This window comes from Synchiropus splendidus, chromosome 6 (genome assembly GCF_027744825.2).
Source record: "Synchiropus splendidus isolate RoL2022-P1 chromosome 6, RoL_Sspl_1.0, whole genome shotgun sequence".
In the NCBI taxonomy this organism is placed as follows: Eukaryota; Metazoa; Chordata; class Actinopteri; order Syngnathiformes; family Callionymidae; genus Synchiropus; species Synchiropus splendidus.
The window spans coordinates 3,478,635-3,498,325 of NC_071339.1; the positions used below are offsets into that span (position 1 = coordinate 3,478,635).

The 19,691-nt window shown below is 45.8% G+C and overlaps 1 protein-coding gene across 5 annotated transcripts in view; it reads right to left on the reverse strand.

Annotated features, from left to right (window-relative positions):
• Positions 1–2,496: 2,496 nt before the first annotated feature.
• cdh4 (cadherin 4, type 1, R-cadherin (retinal)) overlaps positions 2,497–19,691 on the reverse strand; it is a 247,797-nt gene continuing 230,602 nt past the window's right edge. For 2 of the 5 annotated variants that reach the window (XM_053868374.1, XM_053868372.1), the window contains 6 exons: positions 16,043–16,194; positions 12,377–12,613; positions 9,903–10,136; positions 8,478–8,617; positions 7,843–8,007; positions 2,497–6,661 (listed from right to left, as the gene is read on the reverse strand). In XM_053868374.1, coding sequence (XP_053724349.1) covers positions 6,455–6,661; positions 7,843–8,007; positions 8,478–8,617; positions 9,903–10,136; positions 12,377–12,613; positions 16,043–16,194 — 1,135 coding nt within the window. In that variant the 3' untranslated portion in view covers positions 2,497–6,454. The remainder of the gene's footprint in view (positions 6,662–7,842; positions 8,008–8,477; positions 8,618–9,902; positions 10,137–12,376; positions 12,614–16,042; positions 16,195–19,691) is intronic. The other 3 variants (XM_053868370.1, XM_053868373.1, XM_053868371.1) reach the window with 2 other exon arrangements.

A 19,691-nucleotide genomic window follows, 5' to 3' on the forward strand; every position in this document is an offset into this window, starting at 1 on the left:
CAGCAGTCAGCAGCGTGAACATTCCTCAGGTTGGGGTTGGACCTGGCTCATTACTGTTTCTATGGCTCCTCTTTGGCTTCACTACAGACTATTCATTGATCGGGTTTCATGAAACAGTGTCCTGATCCTCAGAGGCCACCAGATGGCGCCGTCTGCTGAAAAATGTTTGGGCTTGAACAACTCATTCAATGAAACCTCACATCCTTTCTAAATCAAGAGCGCCATCTGTTGGCCTCTGGAAATTAGGACACTGTTTAAATCACGGTGCAATACTGTTTCATGATACCTCAGCTACCCATCACTACTGCCGACACTCCACTTTCCTCCCACATACCACAGACACACAATTGTCTGTAGCTTTGTGTGTGTGCAAGGGCTTCTGCAGTAAATGTGCTTGGGGATTGAATGAGTGGCTGTCCAGGGTGTCCCCCACCTCTCCAGTCTATGTGGCAGGGCTCATCATCTTCATCATCTTCATCATCATCAGGACTCCTGCGAAGGAGGAGGAGTAAAGAACTTTCCTTCTACTGTGCAACTGTGTGATGTTTGACTTGGTTCTTTGAAGAAAAAAGAAAAACATGGGTGGGGATCATGACAAAATGTTCAGTTGACAAGAGTATGACTGCTTCTCCAAGCTGCTCTACGAGCAGGAGCTCAACACATGTGACAGCAGAAAACACTGGAATCCAATTCCTGCTGGTCCCTTCCACAAAAGAGGCTTTCTCGCGACGGACTCAGATCAAAGGCCAAGGCCTCGCTCAAGATCAGCAGCAGAAACATATCGAGATTTGGATTTTCTAAATCGGCCTGATCTGCATTGAAATGACATCTTGCTTTAACTCTGTATAGGGACCTGGGGAGTGACTCAAACAAATCGGATCATGTATTTGTGAGCACAAAAGTACAAAATGATGAGGTCCATCACTGACCTCTGCAGAGGTGGAGACCAGGGCAGGCGAAGAAGAGAGCGCAGGCAGGGTGGACGGGTGGGGACGACTGACGTCAGATGAGGCTCATGGATCAACTATATGTGGAAGTGAAAAACACCAAAAGCATCTCAAGCAAAAATGATTTTAGAAATTGTCTGGCAGGACCAATACTGTGAATAAACATCACATTTGAAAATACTCCTCTGATGTCACGCGCGAGGGAGCGTGAATGTGAAAAGAGCTCAGGTAAAGATCAAACTCCTTCTGCTTCCCCAATTTAATCTGCATCCGAAAATAGCAGGAGGCTCCTGATGCTGTCAGCAGAACGTCAGCCAGCAGCGCCGGCCCGTCCTGGGCGGCGCCGCCGCTAAATAGCAGCATCGACACTAAACTGTGGGCGCGTGATAATGCGGCCCGCTTCACAAGCGGCGACGGCTGTTGTTGTTGATTGGACTGGGCCCAGCAGCCACCCCAGAGAGCCACGAGCTGCACGGCAGGAAATGAAAAAAGTCAGGCTTGCATGTGTTTGAAGAGGAGAACTTTATTTACAATACACAAGGCTCTGGCTGCGAGCCAGCAGCCCAGCTCTCAGTCAAGGCTGGGATTCTGTCGGCGCGGTAACTTCGCTCTTCAACCCTCATATAGTGGGAAGTTCTGCAAAAGAAACTTCCTTGGATGATACTCTTCAGCCTGCTGCCGAGGAAGAAGATAAAATGCAGCCAATTTCATCGTCATTTAGGGCGAAGAGGCCGACATTGAGAGATCATGTAGTGCTGGTCTGCCAAGAACAGACACACATGACTGGACCCTTTGTTCATGGGAGTACAAGTAACATCTGACTTACGACCTGCTTGGCTTACGTCCACCCGTACTTACGACTATGGCCAGCTTATTTTTTTTATTCAACGTCTAGCGCCGCAGCACGTAGAGGCCGGCATCGCGTACGACAGTTACGGCAGCACAGTATCCCAGCATCTCACTCTCACACAGCCATCTACCACTACAGTCGTACAGTGGTACCTCGGTTTTGGAATGGCCCGGACTTCGAACAAATTGGAGTTTGAACAAAAATTTAGAGATTTTTTTGCTTTAGATTTCGAACTAAAATCTAGAACTCGCACGCCCCCGAAAAAAGCCAGAAAACCATAACGTGCGCGGACCGATCAGCTGACCCACGACGTGCTTTGTTATTGTGTATAACGCAGCCTCTGTATGCAGACGTGTCCCGTTAGCTACATTTACTACTGTTTTTTCTTCATATTGAGGTGTAAAACCTTTCCTGTCTCCACACTGGACCGTGGTAGAGTGTCACAGGGGAGGTGCTGGAGCGCTCACTCCAGGGTTTGATGTCCTGTTGTGGGCTGGAGCTGGGACAGGGATGAGGCCAGTCTGGGACAGAGCGTGACTTGGTTTATGACTTTGTCACAGCCAAACTGCACAGAAGCGCACATTCAGAGCTGGACACGCACCGGGCACCTCTTCACTTCTGGAGAGACCTCACTCACTCGGCAACCCCTCCCACATGCAGCGGCCACACACATAGAGGAACAGCCACCTGCAGCAGACACTCTACATTCACTCCTACAAAAGACTATTTTAAGGCTTGGAACGCATTAGTTCTTTTTCCATTCATTGTAATGGGAACAATCGATTCAGATGTACCGAGGTACCACTGTAGGTGGTACCTCATCTGCCCTACACCAACCTTAACCCCAACACGAGCCGTGCTCATTCCTCTAACTCTAACCAACAACAACAACCTCAGAACAACCTCAGTCACGAGTGAGTTCGAGTGAGGTCTGATCCAGTTTACTGTCGAGGAAGTGAAGGCTTCCGTCACGTCTTTAATCCCTCTTTTCTTTAGGTGACTTTTGTTTTGACAGCGGCGCATGGTCCCCGCTGAGCAACAATCTCCCCCCTTCGCCCCCCTCCCACGATGCTGACCCTCTCTTCTGTCCCACTAATGACTTCTCCGCACGCTCTCACCTGCATCCTGCTGCCGCCACATTTTTCCTCCGGCTATCTCACTGCTGTCTCTCCGGGTGTCTCATTAAAGGCCCTCTATATAATGAGATTACGCCGCAGGGATTAATGGTGTGGCTAATTGATAGACACACAGCCGGAGAGGATTAAATTCCTTCTCAGTTCCCAGTGGGGTTTTTGGTGCTTTTGCTGACTAAATGAAATCACAGGGACACATGTGGTCCCTGACCATGGGAACTTCACGTCCTCAGACCGAATCAAAGCGCTGGGAAACCGTCCAGAATATTCTCGCTGTTGTGGACGATTTCATGTCACGAAGGTGACGTACGGCCACCTGCCTTGTGGTGAAGAGCCCTTGGTTTTTTTTATTTATTTATTTATGAGTTACTTCTATTACTATTGTTTATTTTTATTCATTTATTTTTTTCTTCATTTTATCTATTTTTATTGGTAATAAAGCTTTTTCTGATTCTGATTCTGATTTTGGATGAAAAATTCATCCAGTTCTCAGCGGCTTCCTTTTAATGTTATCGTCCTCTCATCGGGGGACTGGAATATACCACATTTACCGCTATGGAGGGGCGGATACACGTGTTGGGAAAGATCGACTCTGTTGTTGTGATTTTCATTTGCAGTAGCATAAACAATACTAATAATTACAAGGTAATTACTTAAAAAAAAAAAAATCCGTGAACATTTACATTTTCCAGAAGCTGCCGTACCTCGCCATAGCCAAATAACGCCGCTGTTCCAAGCAAGTATCTGTCATTAGTTCAGCACATAGCAATGAATTTGTCCCACTCTCTTGGGGTTCACACCTTTATGGACCTCGGGACGAGAGTAGGGCACGACGTAAACTCTCCACCCCAGGATGCAAGTTGCCCTCACCAAATGGCTCTATTCAGCATGACACCATCTGCTCATCCTGAAAATAAACGGTGGATGAACACCTGACCATAAACACAGTGACCATCAGTGACATTTGCAGAAACTATTGGGAAGCACCAGCTGAGGCTGGCGTGTGCAGTCATGAGGCGTCTGGGTCAGTGGAAGTGGTCCCTTCAGCATCACAGCCTGCATGAGCCCTAATGCTGGATTGTGCCACAAGGGTCCACCTCCAATCAGAACCTGATGAGACGTGGTGGCCCATCACCTAGTCATCGCTTCGCTGCCGCTCTCTCATTGGACCCTTTTTTCAGCGGCAGTAAAAGCACTGTAACCATGTAATGTCAAAGGAAGCCGACACAGGGAGCCTTTATGTGACAGCGTGATGCTTCAAAAAGTTGATAAAGTTTCCACTAAGGTGAATGAACCACATCTAATGGTGAAGTATGTTTCCTACTTGAACAATAGTACGTGACCGCCACTGATCGCATACTGTACGTCCATCTGTTCTTTACGTCGGTATTGCTGTACACCAATGTATCCACCGGGGGAGCAACACACAGTCAAAAGTTTATGACAACCACAAACTCCAAAACAAACAGGACAGCAGTGGGAAAAGTATTGATAATGTAGCTCTTGCGCAAAAAACAAAACGGCAACACTGCCCCCACTGTTTCTGGTGGTGCGGCTCTGTTAAGTCTGCATCCATAAGCTTTGTGGGAACGTACGGAAATACGGACGAAATAAACGAAAAGCACGGGCGGAACCCTACGTAAATACATTCGAGACGAATCATTTCTAGACCAAGAGCGCCATCTAGTGGCCTCTGAAAAGTCATCAACCTTGCAATACTGTTTCATGACACCTCATCTTCCCGTCACTATTGCTGGTTAAAGTCTTGTGACCCCACCACCACGATTGATCGATCTATATCCAAAATGTCAAACCCCAAAAACACAGTGTGCCTCCTCCATTGCTGCCCAAAAGGCTGAAGGAATTCTCCGGAGGTGACCATGTTCAGTCAGGAATACAAATTTTATTTATACTTGCAACTGTTGCAGTGCATTACGGGACTTGCTGCATGATTGCTATGGACGTGGAACAACCGGGACAGATGTGGTCTGCCGGCCTCGCGTTCGACACGACTCGAGTCATCTCCGATTTCAGGCGAGACAAATGAGCCACGCGTTGGCTCCCAAGAGAAGCCACACATTCAAAACATGTCATGTTTATTTTGCTAAAGCACACGTCCAGTATGTATAGGAATGGATTCAAGTCCATCAAACAACTACGAGCAGGCATGTGTGACCCTTCTCTCATCCGCAAACATGGAGGACCAAGTCTGTTGGAGACGACGGCGAATGTGTTGAACATATAAAGTAATAACAGTTAAAAAAAATGGTGAAATGAAAGAATAAAATTGGGCAGGAATTTTACAAATGGATGTCCAATAAGCTCAGAATGGTGTGGGCCTCATTTTTTCTTTTTTTTTTGCCCAGGAGAGCCAGACAAAGAGCAGCAAAATTTGATGTCACCAATACGTAAAAATAGGTATCTTACAGTAGTTTTATTGTCCAGGTGGCTTTACACAGACTATGCTCATATATCAGCTGACTATTTTCACATTCTTACAACAGAGTAATAACAAGTGCTTTGAGTAAAACATTTGGGGAAGGAAAAAATAAAACATGCACTTTTTAATACTTTAGTTTGGTCTATAAAAAACGGGAATGTTCAAGGCGACAAACACGAAAAAAAGTCTGTTTCCTCTTTCCATTTCCAGTTCCTTTTTTCATGATGACTCAGATCATGCCGACAGAAGCTTCACCGCAACACGAAACCAAACAGGGCAGGCAAGCGTCTGAGGACGACGACTCCCGAACGCACGGGTCCTCGACGGGAAGGCAGGCATTCTCCACCAAACCAGAAAAATCCCAGGGTGTAAAAATGGTCTCACACATGACGTCGAACCGAGCGGATCCTTGGGGAGGACGGTGTGTTCGCTTCAAAACAACGATTGGCTTTTTCTTTTTTTAAGTAGGTGATTCTGATAGTCTGCCCATGTTGTTCCGCCTTACTGGGGAGGGTCTTTTGCAGCAGTGTGTGGGTGGGGGGGGTGAGGAAGGGGAGTGACAGGCAGGGCTGGTTAGATGAGTGCAGGGGGAGAAAGTTCCTCCGCTGTACAAATGGCCACGGATCCTGAGATAGCAGGAGTCTGATACAAAAACACACCACAAAAGGCACTTTATAAAATGACAGTGCTTCTGTTCTAAGGAAATTCAAGTCGACAGAGTGAAAGAAAGTCGCCCCCTCCCTCCCCTCCCGGATAAACAAAAACATTCTCTTCAGTGTGAGACTAAAGCAAGAGATGGTTTTTGTTTTGAACAATCGATCAAAGCACAATTTCACGACGCGCATCTCCCACGACCGCCTTGATTCGTCCCCACAGCGTTTGGGGTCCAGCGCGGTGAGAGAACAACAAAAAGGAACGTCACACTACAAACTCGCCATTGAGATGTATAAAGCCAGAATACAGTCGCAGCAGAGCTCACGTCCGTCAGCTGCTGGGAGCGAACAAACGGGTCCACTCGTCCGGGATCTGTGGTGGCGTTACCTGCCACACCCCCATCCGTACCCCCCCCCCCGCGGCTCCGGTCTCAGTCGTCCTCGCCGCCTCCGTAGAGGTCGGCCAGCTTCTTGAAGCGAGGGCCCCAGTCATTGAGGTAGTCGTAGTCCTGGTCTCCTGAGCTGGTGGAGTTGAGAGAGCTGACGGAGCCTGCAGTTGAACCACTGCCCTCATAGTCGAACACCAGCAGGGAGTCGTAGGGCGGCGCTGTGGGGTCATTGTCTGCTGCCCTCAGACCCTGAGGATGCAAACAAGAAACGATGAGGCCTCCAGTCTGCGCCGCCACTACGGCTCTGCCATGATATGACCTCCTCCCTCGTAGCCATCTCCATAAAGCTCAGGCCGTAAACACGGTATATGTTTGGCTGTGAACATTTAAATGGCGATAAAAGCCTTTACAAGAGTCTGTGATGTCGCAGGAAGTCTTGTATCAGGATTAATGGAGTGTGAGGTCAAAACTCATGGAATCAAAACACCCATGTGACGTCTTGTATCCGAAACTCTCAGTGCCAAAACGTTTCTAAACTTAGTCTTAGTCATGTGCTACTATATTTTTGCTTCCATGACAATGTTGTTTCACTTTCTTTTTCTTTTTTTAAAGTCATATTATTGTGTATCTAATGCATTTTTTATGGATTTTTCCAAAACCAATTTCTTGTCATTTGTATTCATTTGTTTTCATTAAAAACCTTAAGTTGTAAAATACATTGAAGTTCTTAGGTCTTTGCTCTTATTGACATCTCAAAAATCCAGTGGGATTATTGAGAATTCTCACTTTTTAAAAGTGTTTATTTTCACACATATTTATTGATTTACACATCGTCTGCATATAAAATAACAATCATCATTCAGTTTTTTCATTGAATTTAATGATACACGAAAACAACTTCACAAAACTTCTTTATTATTTTTTATGATTATGTACTGCCCTTTTTAGACAGATGTCCTGATGATTTCCTGTCCCTCACATTCATTTATTGTTATTCAAAATCACAAGTGAAAAAATGCATTTCCCTTGTTATATTCAGCCTAGATATGCTCTTTGGTTTGGCTTTTATTGAATGAATATTGAAAACAATTATTTACATTTTTCACTTCTTAAAAGTGCTTGTTGACATATATTTATTCATTTATATATCAACTGCACATAAAACAATCATAATGTAAACATTTTTTTTCCCAAACTGATCCATTTCTTTTTTTTAAAGTACAGCTTCATGACACTGTTTTATTTTTCGTGATTATATCACGCCCTCTCTCGACCGTGCTAGAATAAAACATGGGCCCAGTGAGAGTACAATGGCTCACCCACATCCAAAAGTTTTACAAACAAAGCCACCATCAAGTCACCAAAATGATGGGAGTATAAATAATGATAATAATACAGTGCAAGCACACAATAATGTAATGTGGACCTACGTCGTTGATGAAGTCTCCTATGTCTCCAGGGTGAGGCAGACTGGGTCTGACGGGGAACTGGGACTCTGGGATGACGGGCCTCTCGTCCACTCTGCGCACCCCGGACGGCTTGTTGATGATGTGGTCCAGAGAATCGGGCTGCTGCAGCTGGCTCAGGTCATAGTCCTGGAGAACAGCGGAGTTGAGAGAGCGGAACTCTGCCAGCGCCGCAGCTGCATGTGGCAGTGTGATCATCGAGTCAAACAGTTCAGTGACACACTTTCCCCGCACCGACTTGATACGATGATAAAAGAACAGAAGCCATCCTCCCGAAAGGTTAAACAAAAACACTCTGGATGACATTTGATGTTAAAAGGCTGATGATGTGAACTGTGTGTGTGGGAGTCGTAAAATGTAAAACAAAGATCGTAGCAACACACATTCCGATTAAACCAAGATATTAAACCGCGGCAGAGGTGAGGGCTGTTATTTCTTGCGAGTGTAAAATTAGAGGCGGCCAGCGTTATTTATGGGAGAATAAAAGCCTCGGGAGCGAGGAAGGCTGCCTGACCTTCATGTGTCTGCCCTTGTTCCTGCTCTTACTCCAGTGTTTTTGTCACCTAAAGTGCACCTCGTGGTGTCAGTGCTCCATCTACCTGATCCTCCTCGCCGCCTCCTTCCTCGTCGTACTTGAGGATGTTGTCCCGGACGTCGTCCTCGGGGTCGATCAGCAGCGGTTTGGCCTGCCTCTCCTTCTCTCTGCGCTTCATCCACACCACGAACAGGAGGACCAGACCTGTTTGGAGAGAGCAGGTGAGTTATTGTCGCGGGGGAGATTGTTTTCGCGACTTGTCTTCAGCTCCACATGTATGGAGACCTTCCTTTGCTTTCAGACTGATGATCTGCTGTTTGCCTTTTCAGCTCACTTATCCAAGACCTTCGTCTGACTGTGAGTCACTGACCATCAAAGCCATAACATCATGTGTTTTCCTGCATTCAGGGGTGTTCTTTCCTGCATTAGAATTTATTCACAACACATTTATTACGATTGTATTTGATTTGTTTTTACTATGTTTCATAAAGTGCATAAACATTTTCTTAATTTTGTTGTGTAAATTTAAGGGGAGATACATTCTGACAGACAATAATCCAGTTTAACTCGTCGGCAGATCAGAACTCCTCAACAAGAAAGCAGGAGTTCAACCAAATGCATTTACCCTGACATTCTTTGGCACTTCTTACTCAAACAATCATTTTTACACACCTTTTTATCTGCTGTCTGACCGTCGCTGCAGTCATGGAGATCATTTTTATTCATTTTTGGAAATGTGATTTGTCGGTTTTCCTAATGGCACCTTTACATTTGGGAATTTGATTCCGTTTTTGTGCTTGAGCTTTTCTTTTTGATCATTGTTTGCCCTTCAGGGCTCAGAATGTTTGGACTCTCAACACAATAGTCGCACAAGTTTCCTACCTTTTATAGAAACCTCTTCCGTCCGTCTCCATCACTTCTTAAATAGTTTGGGATTCATATCAAACAGTGCTGTCTAGTGGCGGGAGGTTGTTAGTAAAGGGTAGTTGAGGTTTCATGAAACAGTGTCCTGACTTTCAAGGGGCCGCGAGATGGCGCTCTGGGTCGATGGTGTTCACCGAATCATTGAATTAGCTGTTCAAGTCCAAACAGTGTACAGCAGACAGCGCCATCTGAATACCAGGACATTTCATCATTGTTTCATGAAGCTTCATCTATCCATCACTACTTCAAATCATTTCTACACTCTTAATGCTTTACTGAAGATGTAACGCATGTTCAGAATCGTGTGGCAAAGTCATTAAAATATAATAATTTGTGGACTTAACTTGCTCCAGAACCCTGAAACAAAACTGTATCCCTGACCACAGTGTACAATGCCATGACCAGTCCAACTCTTATCTCACAGTTAGCAGCTTACAACACACTGGAAACAATGTTATAAGTTGTTCGGCATGATGCCAAATATTCCTTATAAATGCTCTGTGATAGATGAGCCTTTGCTGTGTGTAGAGGGTGACCGGCGCGCCTCCACTGCACCAGAACCTACTGAGCAGTATGATGATGCAGATGAGGATGCAGATGATGGCGCCTGTGCCCAGGCCGGCGGCCGCCACGGCTCCGGTGGCGCTGCAGTCTCCGTTGTCGTCGCAGGGACACACTTTCATCCTGATCATGGAGCGGTTGGACAGCGGAGGATTCCCTGAGTCGGACACGATGACGGGGATGGTGTAGACGCCGGCTTCCAGGTAGGAAATCTTCAGCCTCAGCTGAGCGTAGTCACCTAGATGAAGCGGGTGATGGAGCACAGCGAGGAGACACTGAGAACTGCGGAGAAGTCACTTCAGGACCTGGTGTGTGTGTGTGTGAACATACTGCTGAGCGATCGCTCTTACGTGTGAAGAGGCATTAAAGACATGAAAACACAGCACATAACCTTCAGCGTCTATCAGTCAGTGGAGCTAAGACAAGAGGCTCAGTGGGAGAAGAATCCAGGAATGTGATCAGATTTGTCCTCAAGACAACTGCTGTGACACATCCATCTGGCTGGATGAGGTGACAGATCGGCTGCTCGGGGGACGGAGAGATGAATGGATCTCATTTGTCACGAACATAAGATCGTACGTCAACACTGGCTGACACCTGAGTCTCTCGCTGTGACTGTTGGGAGACACTTTCTAACAGTTGGATTTCTTTTTTTAAAAGCAAAACCCCTCCTGAGAGCTGCCGTCTCGTCCTCTGCAAACAGACGTCCCATGTGACTGGGTTAACCATGTGATGCTCTCATATATTTTTCCAAGTGAAAGTTTATTCAGTCTTTGCTTATGAGTGATGTTTTTATTATTTCATCCTAATATATGTGAACCAAAATATATAATAATATTTTGATATACTCTCCAAAATAAATATTTTGGATAGAACAAAACTCTACATTTTATATTCCGAGGATCGGTGTAAACAGGCATCCGTGTCTTTCTGTTTAGCTGTTTCGTTTACGTTGAAACATTTGCTATTCTTCTGTGAATACTTGATAGATGACAGACAACTTCAGAAACAACGACTCTATACTTTCTCTTAGAAACTCCATTGAAGCTCAAAATGTAGCTGCACTCCTCCACTGTTGGCCTGAAATCAAAAATCTGTGTCCACTTGTACACTTTTTCAGCCTCAAGCAACACAAGATTTGTGCAAAAACTGAAAGTTAGTGTGTATAAACAAGATGTCTAAGGTGGAGCAGGAAAAAATTATTTTCATCCGACCGTTGGTGCGTCACAGATAAATGTTTTTCTCCGGTATTGTAGTCCCACTTGTGCTCTCACGCATGGTGTGCACAGAAAAACTGTAGCATATTCAGAATGTGAGCCTGGCAAACGCGCAGCCAAATCGGGGTTTCGGCTCCATTGACTGCCATTATAAATGAGGAGCTGCTCGACAGGAAAAGAACCCCCGAAAAGTTTATCATTTTGAACTCGCCATCCTTCGCAAACCGTTCACCGTAGAAACACAACAACTGGGTCAGGAGCGGAAGACAGCCCGAGGATTCTCACAGTCTGCTCATTCTTGCTGTATCTGGCACCGTGTTCGAGATATCGCGTGTTGGAACCTGGCTTGAATCTAGGGGAAAGGTCACAGGCTGTAGTTGGAGCAGCTCCATTCATCAGACACACAGAACTTCAGGTGCGACACAGAGCATACGCACAGCAGTTTGTTCAGAAATGGTGTTATCTAGAAACAGTCTTGAGTTCGCTCCCGATGGATCAGTGAGAGTCGAGCAGGAATCCGAATGATTTGGCCCAAAAATTGTCACAGAATCGATGCGCTGGGGGGCAGGATTTGGCCGCCAGGCCTTGAGTTTGACACCTCATGTACACCATTTTTCAGGCGCTGGTTCTGTCGTCCTGTTATTTTGATTTGACAGTGTGTGATAATATTCCATCCTTCATTATAGTTTAAACTTGAATATTAGTTTAACATTTGCGAAGTTGTGAAGTATTTTACAGATTTAAATGTTTCTTTTTTCTACAGTGCAGATGTTTCCAAACGTCATTCATTAGAAAAAAAATAGTCATAGTAATAGTTTAGTACACCATTAATTAAAAAAAAAAAAAAAAAAAAAGTCCACCATTATGTTTATAAAATTTTGTAGTGACATAGAAATACTATAACTTCCCAGATTCAGTTTCTCTCCCATGTCAACAGAGGAGGATTTGACCTTCTTGCCCTCTATATTTGGATTTTACCAGTGATTGTTCCCATCTATTTCTTCATCTTCAGTACTGTTACTTTCTGTTATGCAAGCACCGGGACAGAAACAAACATGTTTTATTTTGGGAAGCGTTTTTGGAAGATTTGAAAATGCTTTGGAGCTATGCAGCTCGCTTTGTAGTCCTGTTGGACGGAGAGTCAGGCTGGTGGAAATGGAGGGATTGGAAGTCCGAGACATCAACTAAGAAACTGAATTAAACGGCAGGATAAATGACACAAAAATCACAACAAATTCAGTGTAAATCAATGTGGGTTTACCGTTGAGTCTTGTGATCGTCCAGTTCCGGCGGATGCTCGCCGGGAAGGTAGGAAGCTCGAAGCCAAAGGGTCCCACATTGGGGTCTGCGTCGGCGTCAGTGGCGGTGAGGTTGACCTTGGAGTTGAGGCGAGCGCGCTGGCACACCTGGGCCTCCTGGGGAACCAGCACCGGAGCGTTGTCGTTCACGTCAATCAGGTAGATCTGAAGAGTCCCTGTCCCGCTGGCTTGAGGCGAGCCTTGAGAGGAGGAGGAGACTCATGTTAAAGGCCGACAGGGAAACATGAGGAGGAGAGTGACGACAAGCTGTTTTCACAGCAAATGTCTGAGGGCTGTGATGCATCGGCAGCAGCTAAAGGATTGAATAAAATTGAATATGAAGACCAGGATGTTCTGTCTTCTGCTTCTAGGACCTGGCTGTTCTCTGAGCCAGACGACTCTCACACAAACAACGCTGCTCGCTGCACTTTGAACAGCTCTAACCTGTAACTTTTAGCGCACGAATCCACCATTAAATATTTACAGAGATGCTCCGCTAGTTAAAGCGCCATCACCCTACGAGCAGGAAACAAGACTCACAGTGTCGAGTTTGGTGTAAACAAGTGAGCTTGATTGGGTTTTATTAATGTCCCGCTCTCTTTTAACCAGCCGCTCAAGTGTTTCAGCTGTTGGTTAAGAGGGTCACAGTTCATTACCAGCCGTGCGTAATGAAGATGGATCTCTCAGTCGCCAGTCAGGATCTTTTTCAATAACACTTCGAACAACAGGACGAAATATAAATGTGAATATTCACAATATGTCAAAAATGTGAACTGCTGCAGTTACACTTGCGATTCATTTTCTTTCACCTCCCTCACTGAGCGGGCGCTGAGCCACAGTGCATCACTTCTTCTACTTTTTCTGTGCGATTTAGTTTGCATTTTTATTTCATTTTACTGTTTTTGGAGGGGGGGTCAGATTGGCGACGGTGAAGGCAATGGAGAGACAAAAGTTGTTTTCTGATCCAGCATGAAATAGTCCACAAGACGTGCAATGTCTGTGAATTTGAAACATACATTCTGAAGCAGTGATTTTTGACCAGCATCAAAAGCTATTTCACGTTTTCTGTGATATGCGGTAGCATACTCGGTAGCTGGTGGAGTGAGAGCATGTGGTGGGATTCTGCTGTGATGTCATGACGTTTGTTTTGTAGTCCAAATAATGATGTACCAGGCCAGAGGTGGGCAATTCAATTTCCTAAAGGGCCACATTAGAAACTGTCACGGTTGTCAGGGGCCATCAAGCCATAAGAAAGACAGCGATGACTACACGACATGATGGAAAATATCAAAAATATATACTCAAGTAACAAGGACAAAATGAACATAAAAGGGATTAAATGCAAATATGTCATGAAACCTATTGAAATAGGTTGTTTTATATGCACTTTTTTTTAATATAAATCAACATAACAATGGACCAGACGTTCAAGATAAAAAAGGCAATTTATTTCAAAATATATTTTCAGTATTCCTTCAACGTATTTTGAGGAACAAGGAAAAACACAAAAATGGCCAATGAAAAGAAGAACATTTTAGTCTTAAAACAAGAACATGCTATATTTACTGCTGAAGTGGTGGTGGGGACTAAAACAGAGAACAAAAAAGGCAGAAAAGGTAAAGTTTTAGTCTGACGTCAAGTGGGCCACGAAAATAGAGCAATTGGGCTGCATACGGCCCCCGGGCCGCACCTTGCCCTGGGCTGCAATAGATCATCCTTGAATCGGAAGGTTGGGCCTTGTTGGGCTTGCAGCTTCGACCGCACCACCTGAAGCCCAGCCAGCCACATCTCAACAGTGATGTGTATTCTTCTGTTTAAGCGTGACGCTAATGTTACGGGCGGACGTTTGTTCGTCATCTACTCTACAGACATATTGTAGTTTGACGTCATCATCTGTGGTTGCTCCCGGGCCGAGGGGAAGTGTGAAAAATAGCTTGGTAAAAAACAGGTGACTCCTTCTGTCTATGAGCACAGACATCTTAAGGCATCTTTTAAGGAGCAGGAGACATTTTTAGGTCCAACATGAAGGTACTCATGACCACGTGGAAATGTAAGCGGAATCATTTCCACATCTCTGATAATAAAGAGCCAAAAGCTTGTATTGCATTTGATTTCTAGGCGCCGTACGTCTGAACAAGTACGCGCACATACGTGGGCTCCATGTTTGGATGGGTATTTCCGAACAAAGGATGTCAGAGTCTTCCTGCTCCTTCCACTGCGGAGCATCTGTTTCACTTGAGAAGACAGTCTCGCTCCGCACGGCAGAACAGATGCAGCAATACGGTGGCCTTGATGATCAGCAGCCGAACAGCTTGTTCACACACTTGCAGGCAGCTGAAGTCAATTACGCAGCGGTGCCGTTTACTCCTGGAGCTCATCCACACTTTGGAGCCTGTAACTCCGTGTATCAGCTATGTAAAGGTCTACTGCGGCGGACTCCAAGGTCCATCGACCGACATGTCGGTTATGATTGGTCTGGAGCTTTGTTGCTTCTCACGCTTCGCTTCAGCGGAATAAGTAAAGAGAGATTCAATCAAAGTGCAATATATCCCGCCGTTGACACTGGAGAACACAATCAATAGACAGTCAACACTTGGAGCTTAAGTCAGAGAGCCTGAGGGAAAGTCATATTTCACTTGTCTTCACAGTCCCTTCTGCCCGCGGCTCCATAACCTCCCTCCCACCACTGGCCTTTGTGTTCATCGAGGAGTTCAGCTGACCCTCCTGCTTTCACCTATTTACATGCAGTGCGTGATGCACAGCTTTGAAAAGAGGTGTCCACCCACTGACCCGCCCAATGACTCGCTCCATCTGGTCAACAAGGAGGAGACAAACACACCCAACTCAAGCGCGAGCTTCTTTCTCCTCAACTGTGCTTCATAACTCCTCTGCAGGACGGATATGAAAGCACAAGCATGTGGGTTGAGTGATGCTATTTTGACACCCTCACCTGACTTGTAAAAAGAATTGGTCAGTGTGCGCAGTTCAACTGTGTTTTACACAGATGGTTAACCCTCCATAGACGACTGAGTTGGGCCCACCAAAGGTCATCGCGGATTAGTGTAGTCACGGTCTCATGAGGCTTCATGAAACAGTGTCCTTATTTTCAGAGACCACTAGATGGCAGTCTCTGCTCTAAAATCTTTGGATTTCAACAACAATCTCAATGAAACCTCACATGATTTTCAAACTCAGAGCGCCATCTATTCAGCTCTGAAAAACAGGGAACTGTTTCATGATGCCTCATCAGCGCATCACTGCAACACAGGGGCCACATGTGCACCTAAGCATGTACTAATGCGGCCCTCGTGTGGAGTGATGGGTTGATGAGGTTTCATGAAACAGTGTCCTGATTTGTTTTCATCATATTTTAGCAACAAAATGCAGTTAAATTTAAGTCTTTTCCTTTTGTTCCGTCTTTTGGCTCGACAGCCTCTCACCACGGTGACAATGTATCGTGTGGCCCCGTAGGAAATTTAGCAAGCGTTACGCTGGCTACTCCAGTCCAATAACACATTGGAGCGATTAAAAAAAAAAAAGAATTAAGCACCAGAAAATCTCACCTGTTGACTAGTGCAGAAGCCCAAACACCCTAAGAACCAAAAGCAACGGCCGTAACGAAGACTTACCCGACTTACCATTGTCGAATGCCAGAAAAGTGGCCTCGTACACATTGTCTCTGACATACATGGACTCCCGGTCCAGCATGGCCATGGTGGTGATCTGACCGTTGGTCCTGTTGATCTTCAGCCAGTTGGCAGGGTCGGATAGCTTGGAATACCTGGACACACAGACACAAGCAAAGAAAGAAAGAAATATTCACGACATGATGACAGCTTTGAACTCATCGTTGTTTTATCACATTCAAATCTTTTTTATCTTTTAAAAATGCTCCTTTAAGTTCTTTCATTTTTATTCATTATCATAAATACTTTGTATTTTTACTTGGTCATAACTGGCATTTGTCGCCTTTGCAATTGAGCGTTGACTAGCTGTGCTTTTTCACAAGTTCTGTGTCTGCATTTCATGATTTTTGTTTACATATCATTGCTGATATGACCATCACTGCGCTTCTGTTAAAAGTGGTTGCATTTTTGCTTCATGTGTTTCTTTTGGGCTTCACATTTGTGCTTTATCGATATTTTTATCTGCGTATTTGTTGGTGCATGTGTGTCAAGAGAAATTCTAAATCTGGCCATTAAAATGAAAAAAACTTTTTCCCACCCAATAATGACCGCAACTTCAGCCGACAAACATCTAGAAGAAACAGCCTCTGCTTTACATAGCAGCAGATTGCTAGCATTAAAGAGTGACCACCTGAAGTCACGTCCTCTCCAGCTGTGTGCACTTCTGAATATGCTGCTGTTTCTATACACACAACGAAAGAGACAGCTGTAATCTGAATTGAGTAACAAGTTCAACAGTCCAGCATCACATATCCCAGTTGGAAGGTGGGAGAATTCTCACCACTCCGAGTTTGCTGTCCAAGATGGCTGTCGACAGCGAGGCGGTCTCCTGTAATACTGTATATTCAGCTTCTTCCTAATATTTCTTCCTCTAAATCAGTCAAATATACAGTATTGTTTGATGCATACAGAACTGTGTGATTTCAAATGTTCATGCTGTGTATGCAAACTACAATGTGGACCATCCTCACAGCGGCTGTCGCTAGCCTGGTCATTTATGGTGTGTCTTCCTTTGGTAACTGGATCCCGCTGAACTTAGCTGTGAAGATCCCAGCTCTGACGTCCCACTTCCGAGGTAAAAAAAAAAAAAAAAAAAAGGTCTATTCCAGGGTACTAGAGAGGAGACTTCGGCCAATAGTCGAACCTCGGATCCAGGAGGAACAGTGTGGTTTTCGTCACGGTCGTGGAACACTGGACCAGCTCTATACCCTCCATCGGGTGCTCGAGGGTTCATTGGAGTTCGCCCAACCAGTCCACATGTGCTTTGTGGATTTGGCGAAGGCGTTCGACCGTGTCCTTCGCGATGTCCTGTGGGGTTGCTCCGGTAATATGGGGTACGGGGCACTCTGCTAGGGGCTGTCCGGTCCCTGTATGACCGGAGTAGGAGCATGGTTCGCATTGCCGGCAGTAAATCAGACCTGTTCCCGGTGCATGTTGGCCTCTGCCAGGTCTGCCCTTTGTCACCGGTTCTGTTCATCACTTTTATGGACAGAATTTCTAGGCGTAGCCAGGGGTCGGAGGGGATCCGGTTCGGGAACCACAGAATTTCATCTCTGCTATTTGCGGACGATGTTGTTCTGCTGGCCTCATCGGACCGGGACCTTCAGCATGTGCTGGGGCGGTTTGCAGCCGAGTGTGAAGCGGCCGGGATGAGGATCAGCACCTCCAAGTCTGAGGCCATGGTTCTCGACCGGAACACGGTGGTTTGCTCTCTCCAGGTTGGTGGAGAGTTCTTGCCTCAAGTGGCGGAGTTTAAGTATCTCGGGGTCTTGTTCTCGAGTGAGGGAAAAAGGGAGCGTGAGATTGATAGACGGGTTGGTGCAGCGGCAGCAGTGATGCGGTCGCTGTATCGGACCGTCGTGGTGAAGAGGGAGCGGAGTCCCAAGATGAAGCTCTTGATTTACCGATCCATCTACGTTCCCACCCTCACCTATGGTCACGAGCTTTCGGTCGTGACCGAAAGGATGAGATCGCGGATACAAGCGGCTGAGATGAGTTTCCTCCGCAGGGTGGCTGGGCGCACCCTCAGAGATAGGGTGAGGAGTTGGGTCATCCGGGAGGAGCTCGGGGTGGAGCCGCTGCTCCTCCACATCGAGAGGAACCAGCTGAGGTGGCTTGGGCATCTGATCCGGATGCCCTCTGGACGCCTCCCTGGGGAGGTGTTCCGGGCATGTCCTACCGGGAGGAGACCCCGGGGAAGACCCAGGACCCGCTGGAGAGATTATGTCTCTGGTCTGGCCTGGGAACGCCTCGGGATCCCCCGGGAGGAGCTGTGCGGATCGGGAAGTTTGGGCTTCCCTGCTCCGAATGCTGCCTCCGCGACCCGAACCCGGATAAGCGGCAGAAGAAGGTGAAGGAGGTGAAGGATATATATATATATATATATATATATATATATATATATATATATACACATACTGTATGTACAGTATATGTACATGTACATTACACAGTAGAGTGGAGTTGCGTGAAAGTTAAAGCTAAAGTTAGGTGGAATAAGTGGTGATATATGAAGTGTTGATGAATTAGCATTTATGTTGAATAAATAAGCTCCAAATTAAAGCTGAAGTGAGATGCATCCTCCCACTGTCTGCTATTTAAATATCAACCTCAATATAAACAAGGTCACAGAAATATACAAATGTAGTTTCGCTGCCACTCAAGTCACGTTGGGCTGTAAAATCTGTTGGCAACACGCTGCACACCATCTTCGCTCTCCTGCAGCAGAAGGGAAAAGGGAAGAAAATGGAGCTGGCGCCTCTCACAAAAACCGCTCACGCACACGCCTTTCACTCATCCTCAGTGGGTGCTCGCATGCACACTGGAGAGTGTTTTTGCAGCACGACTTGTGTGTCTTTTCTGCGTGCTGCAGGAGAAGTTCAAGCCTGGTCATCTGAAGAGAACGCAGCAGACGAAACGAGGCTGCATAGGCAGAAGCTGAGCATCTGCTGGCATGCTGCGCTGGTGAGGACGGCGCCGCTCAGCTCCCGCAGATCACTGACGGAGAAGAAAGTGACGGGGTCAGTGGGAGCCCGAGAGAAGAGAGGCAGAAAACTAGACGATTTCTCTCCCAGGGACGAGGAGGCCACTTTGTTTTACATGGTGGTCGACGCTCACATGGACTCCAGGCCAGTTCGACATTAAACAGCAGTGCAACACCGTCTGTCTGCCTGTGGATCCATGGATCCCACCTGCTTCTGTGTTAGATGCTTCGTGGATTGAGAATGAAGGTGATCTCTGCGATCCAAAGAATAGAAGACAATAAAAGACAAATTGTCTCCTTGTAACCGGAACATCGGAACACACACATCAATCTAAATAATTCATTTTGAATATATTGACAATAAATACAGAAGGTGTGAATAGTCTTCCATTTTCTATATTTCTACATTCTACATGAGTGAACTGGCACTGCTTGATACTGAGGTCAAATTTCACATTTGAAGTTGCTGGATATTAAAGAACTTGAAGCAATACTTCCTCAAACTAGATGATATCTATCTATAGATACTAGTTTTGTGTCCTCTATTGGCCAACGTAGTCTGAGACGGAACGGATCGATCTAAAATAAACATGTCGAGGAACAGTTTCT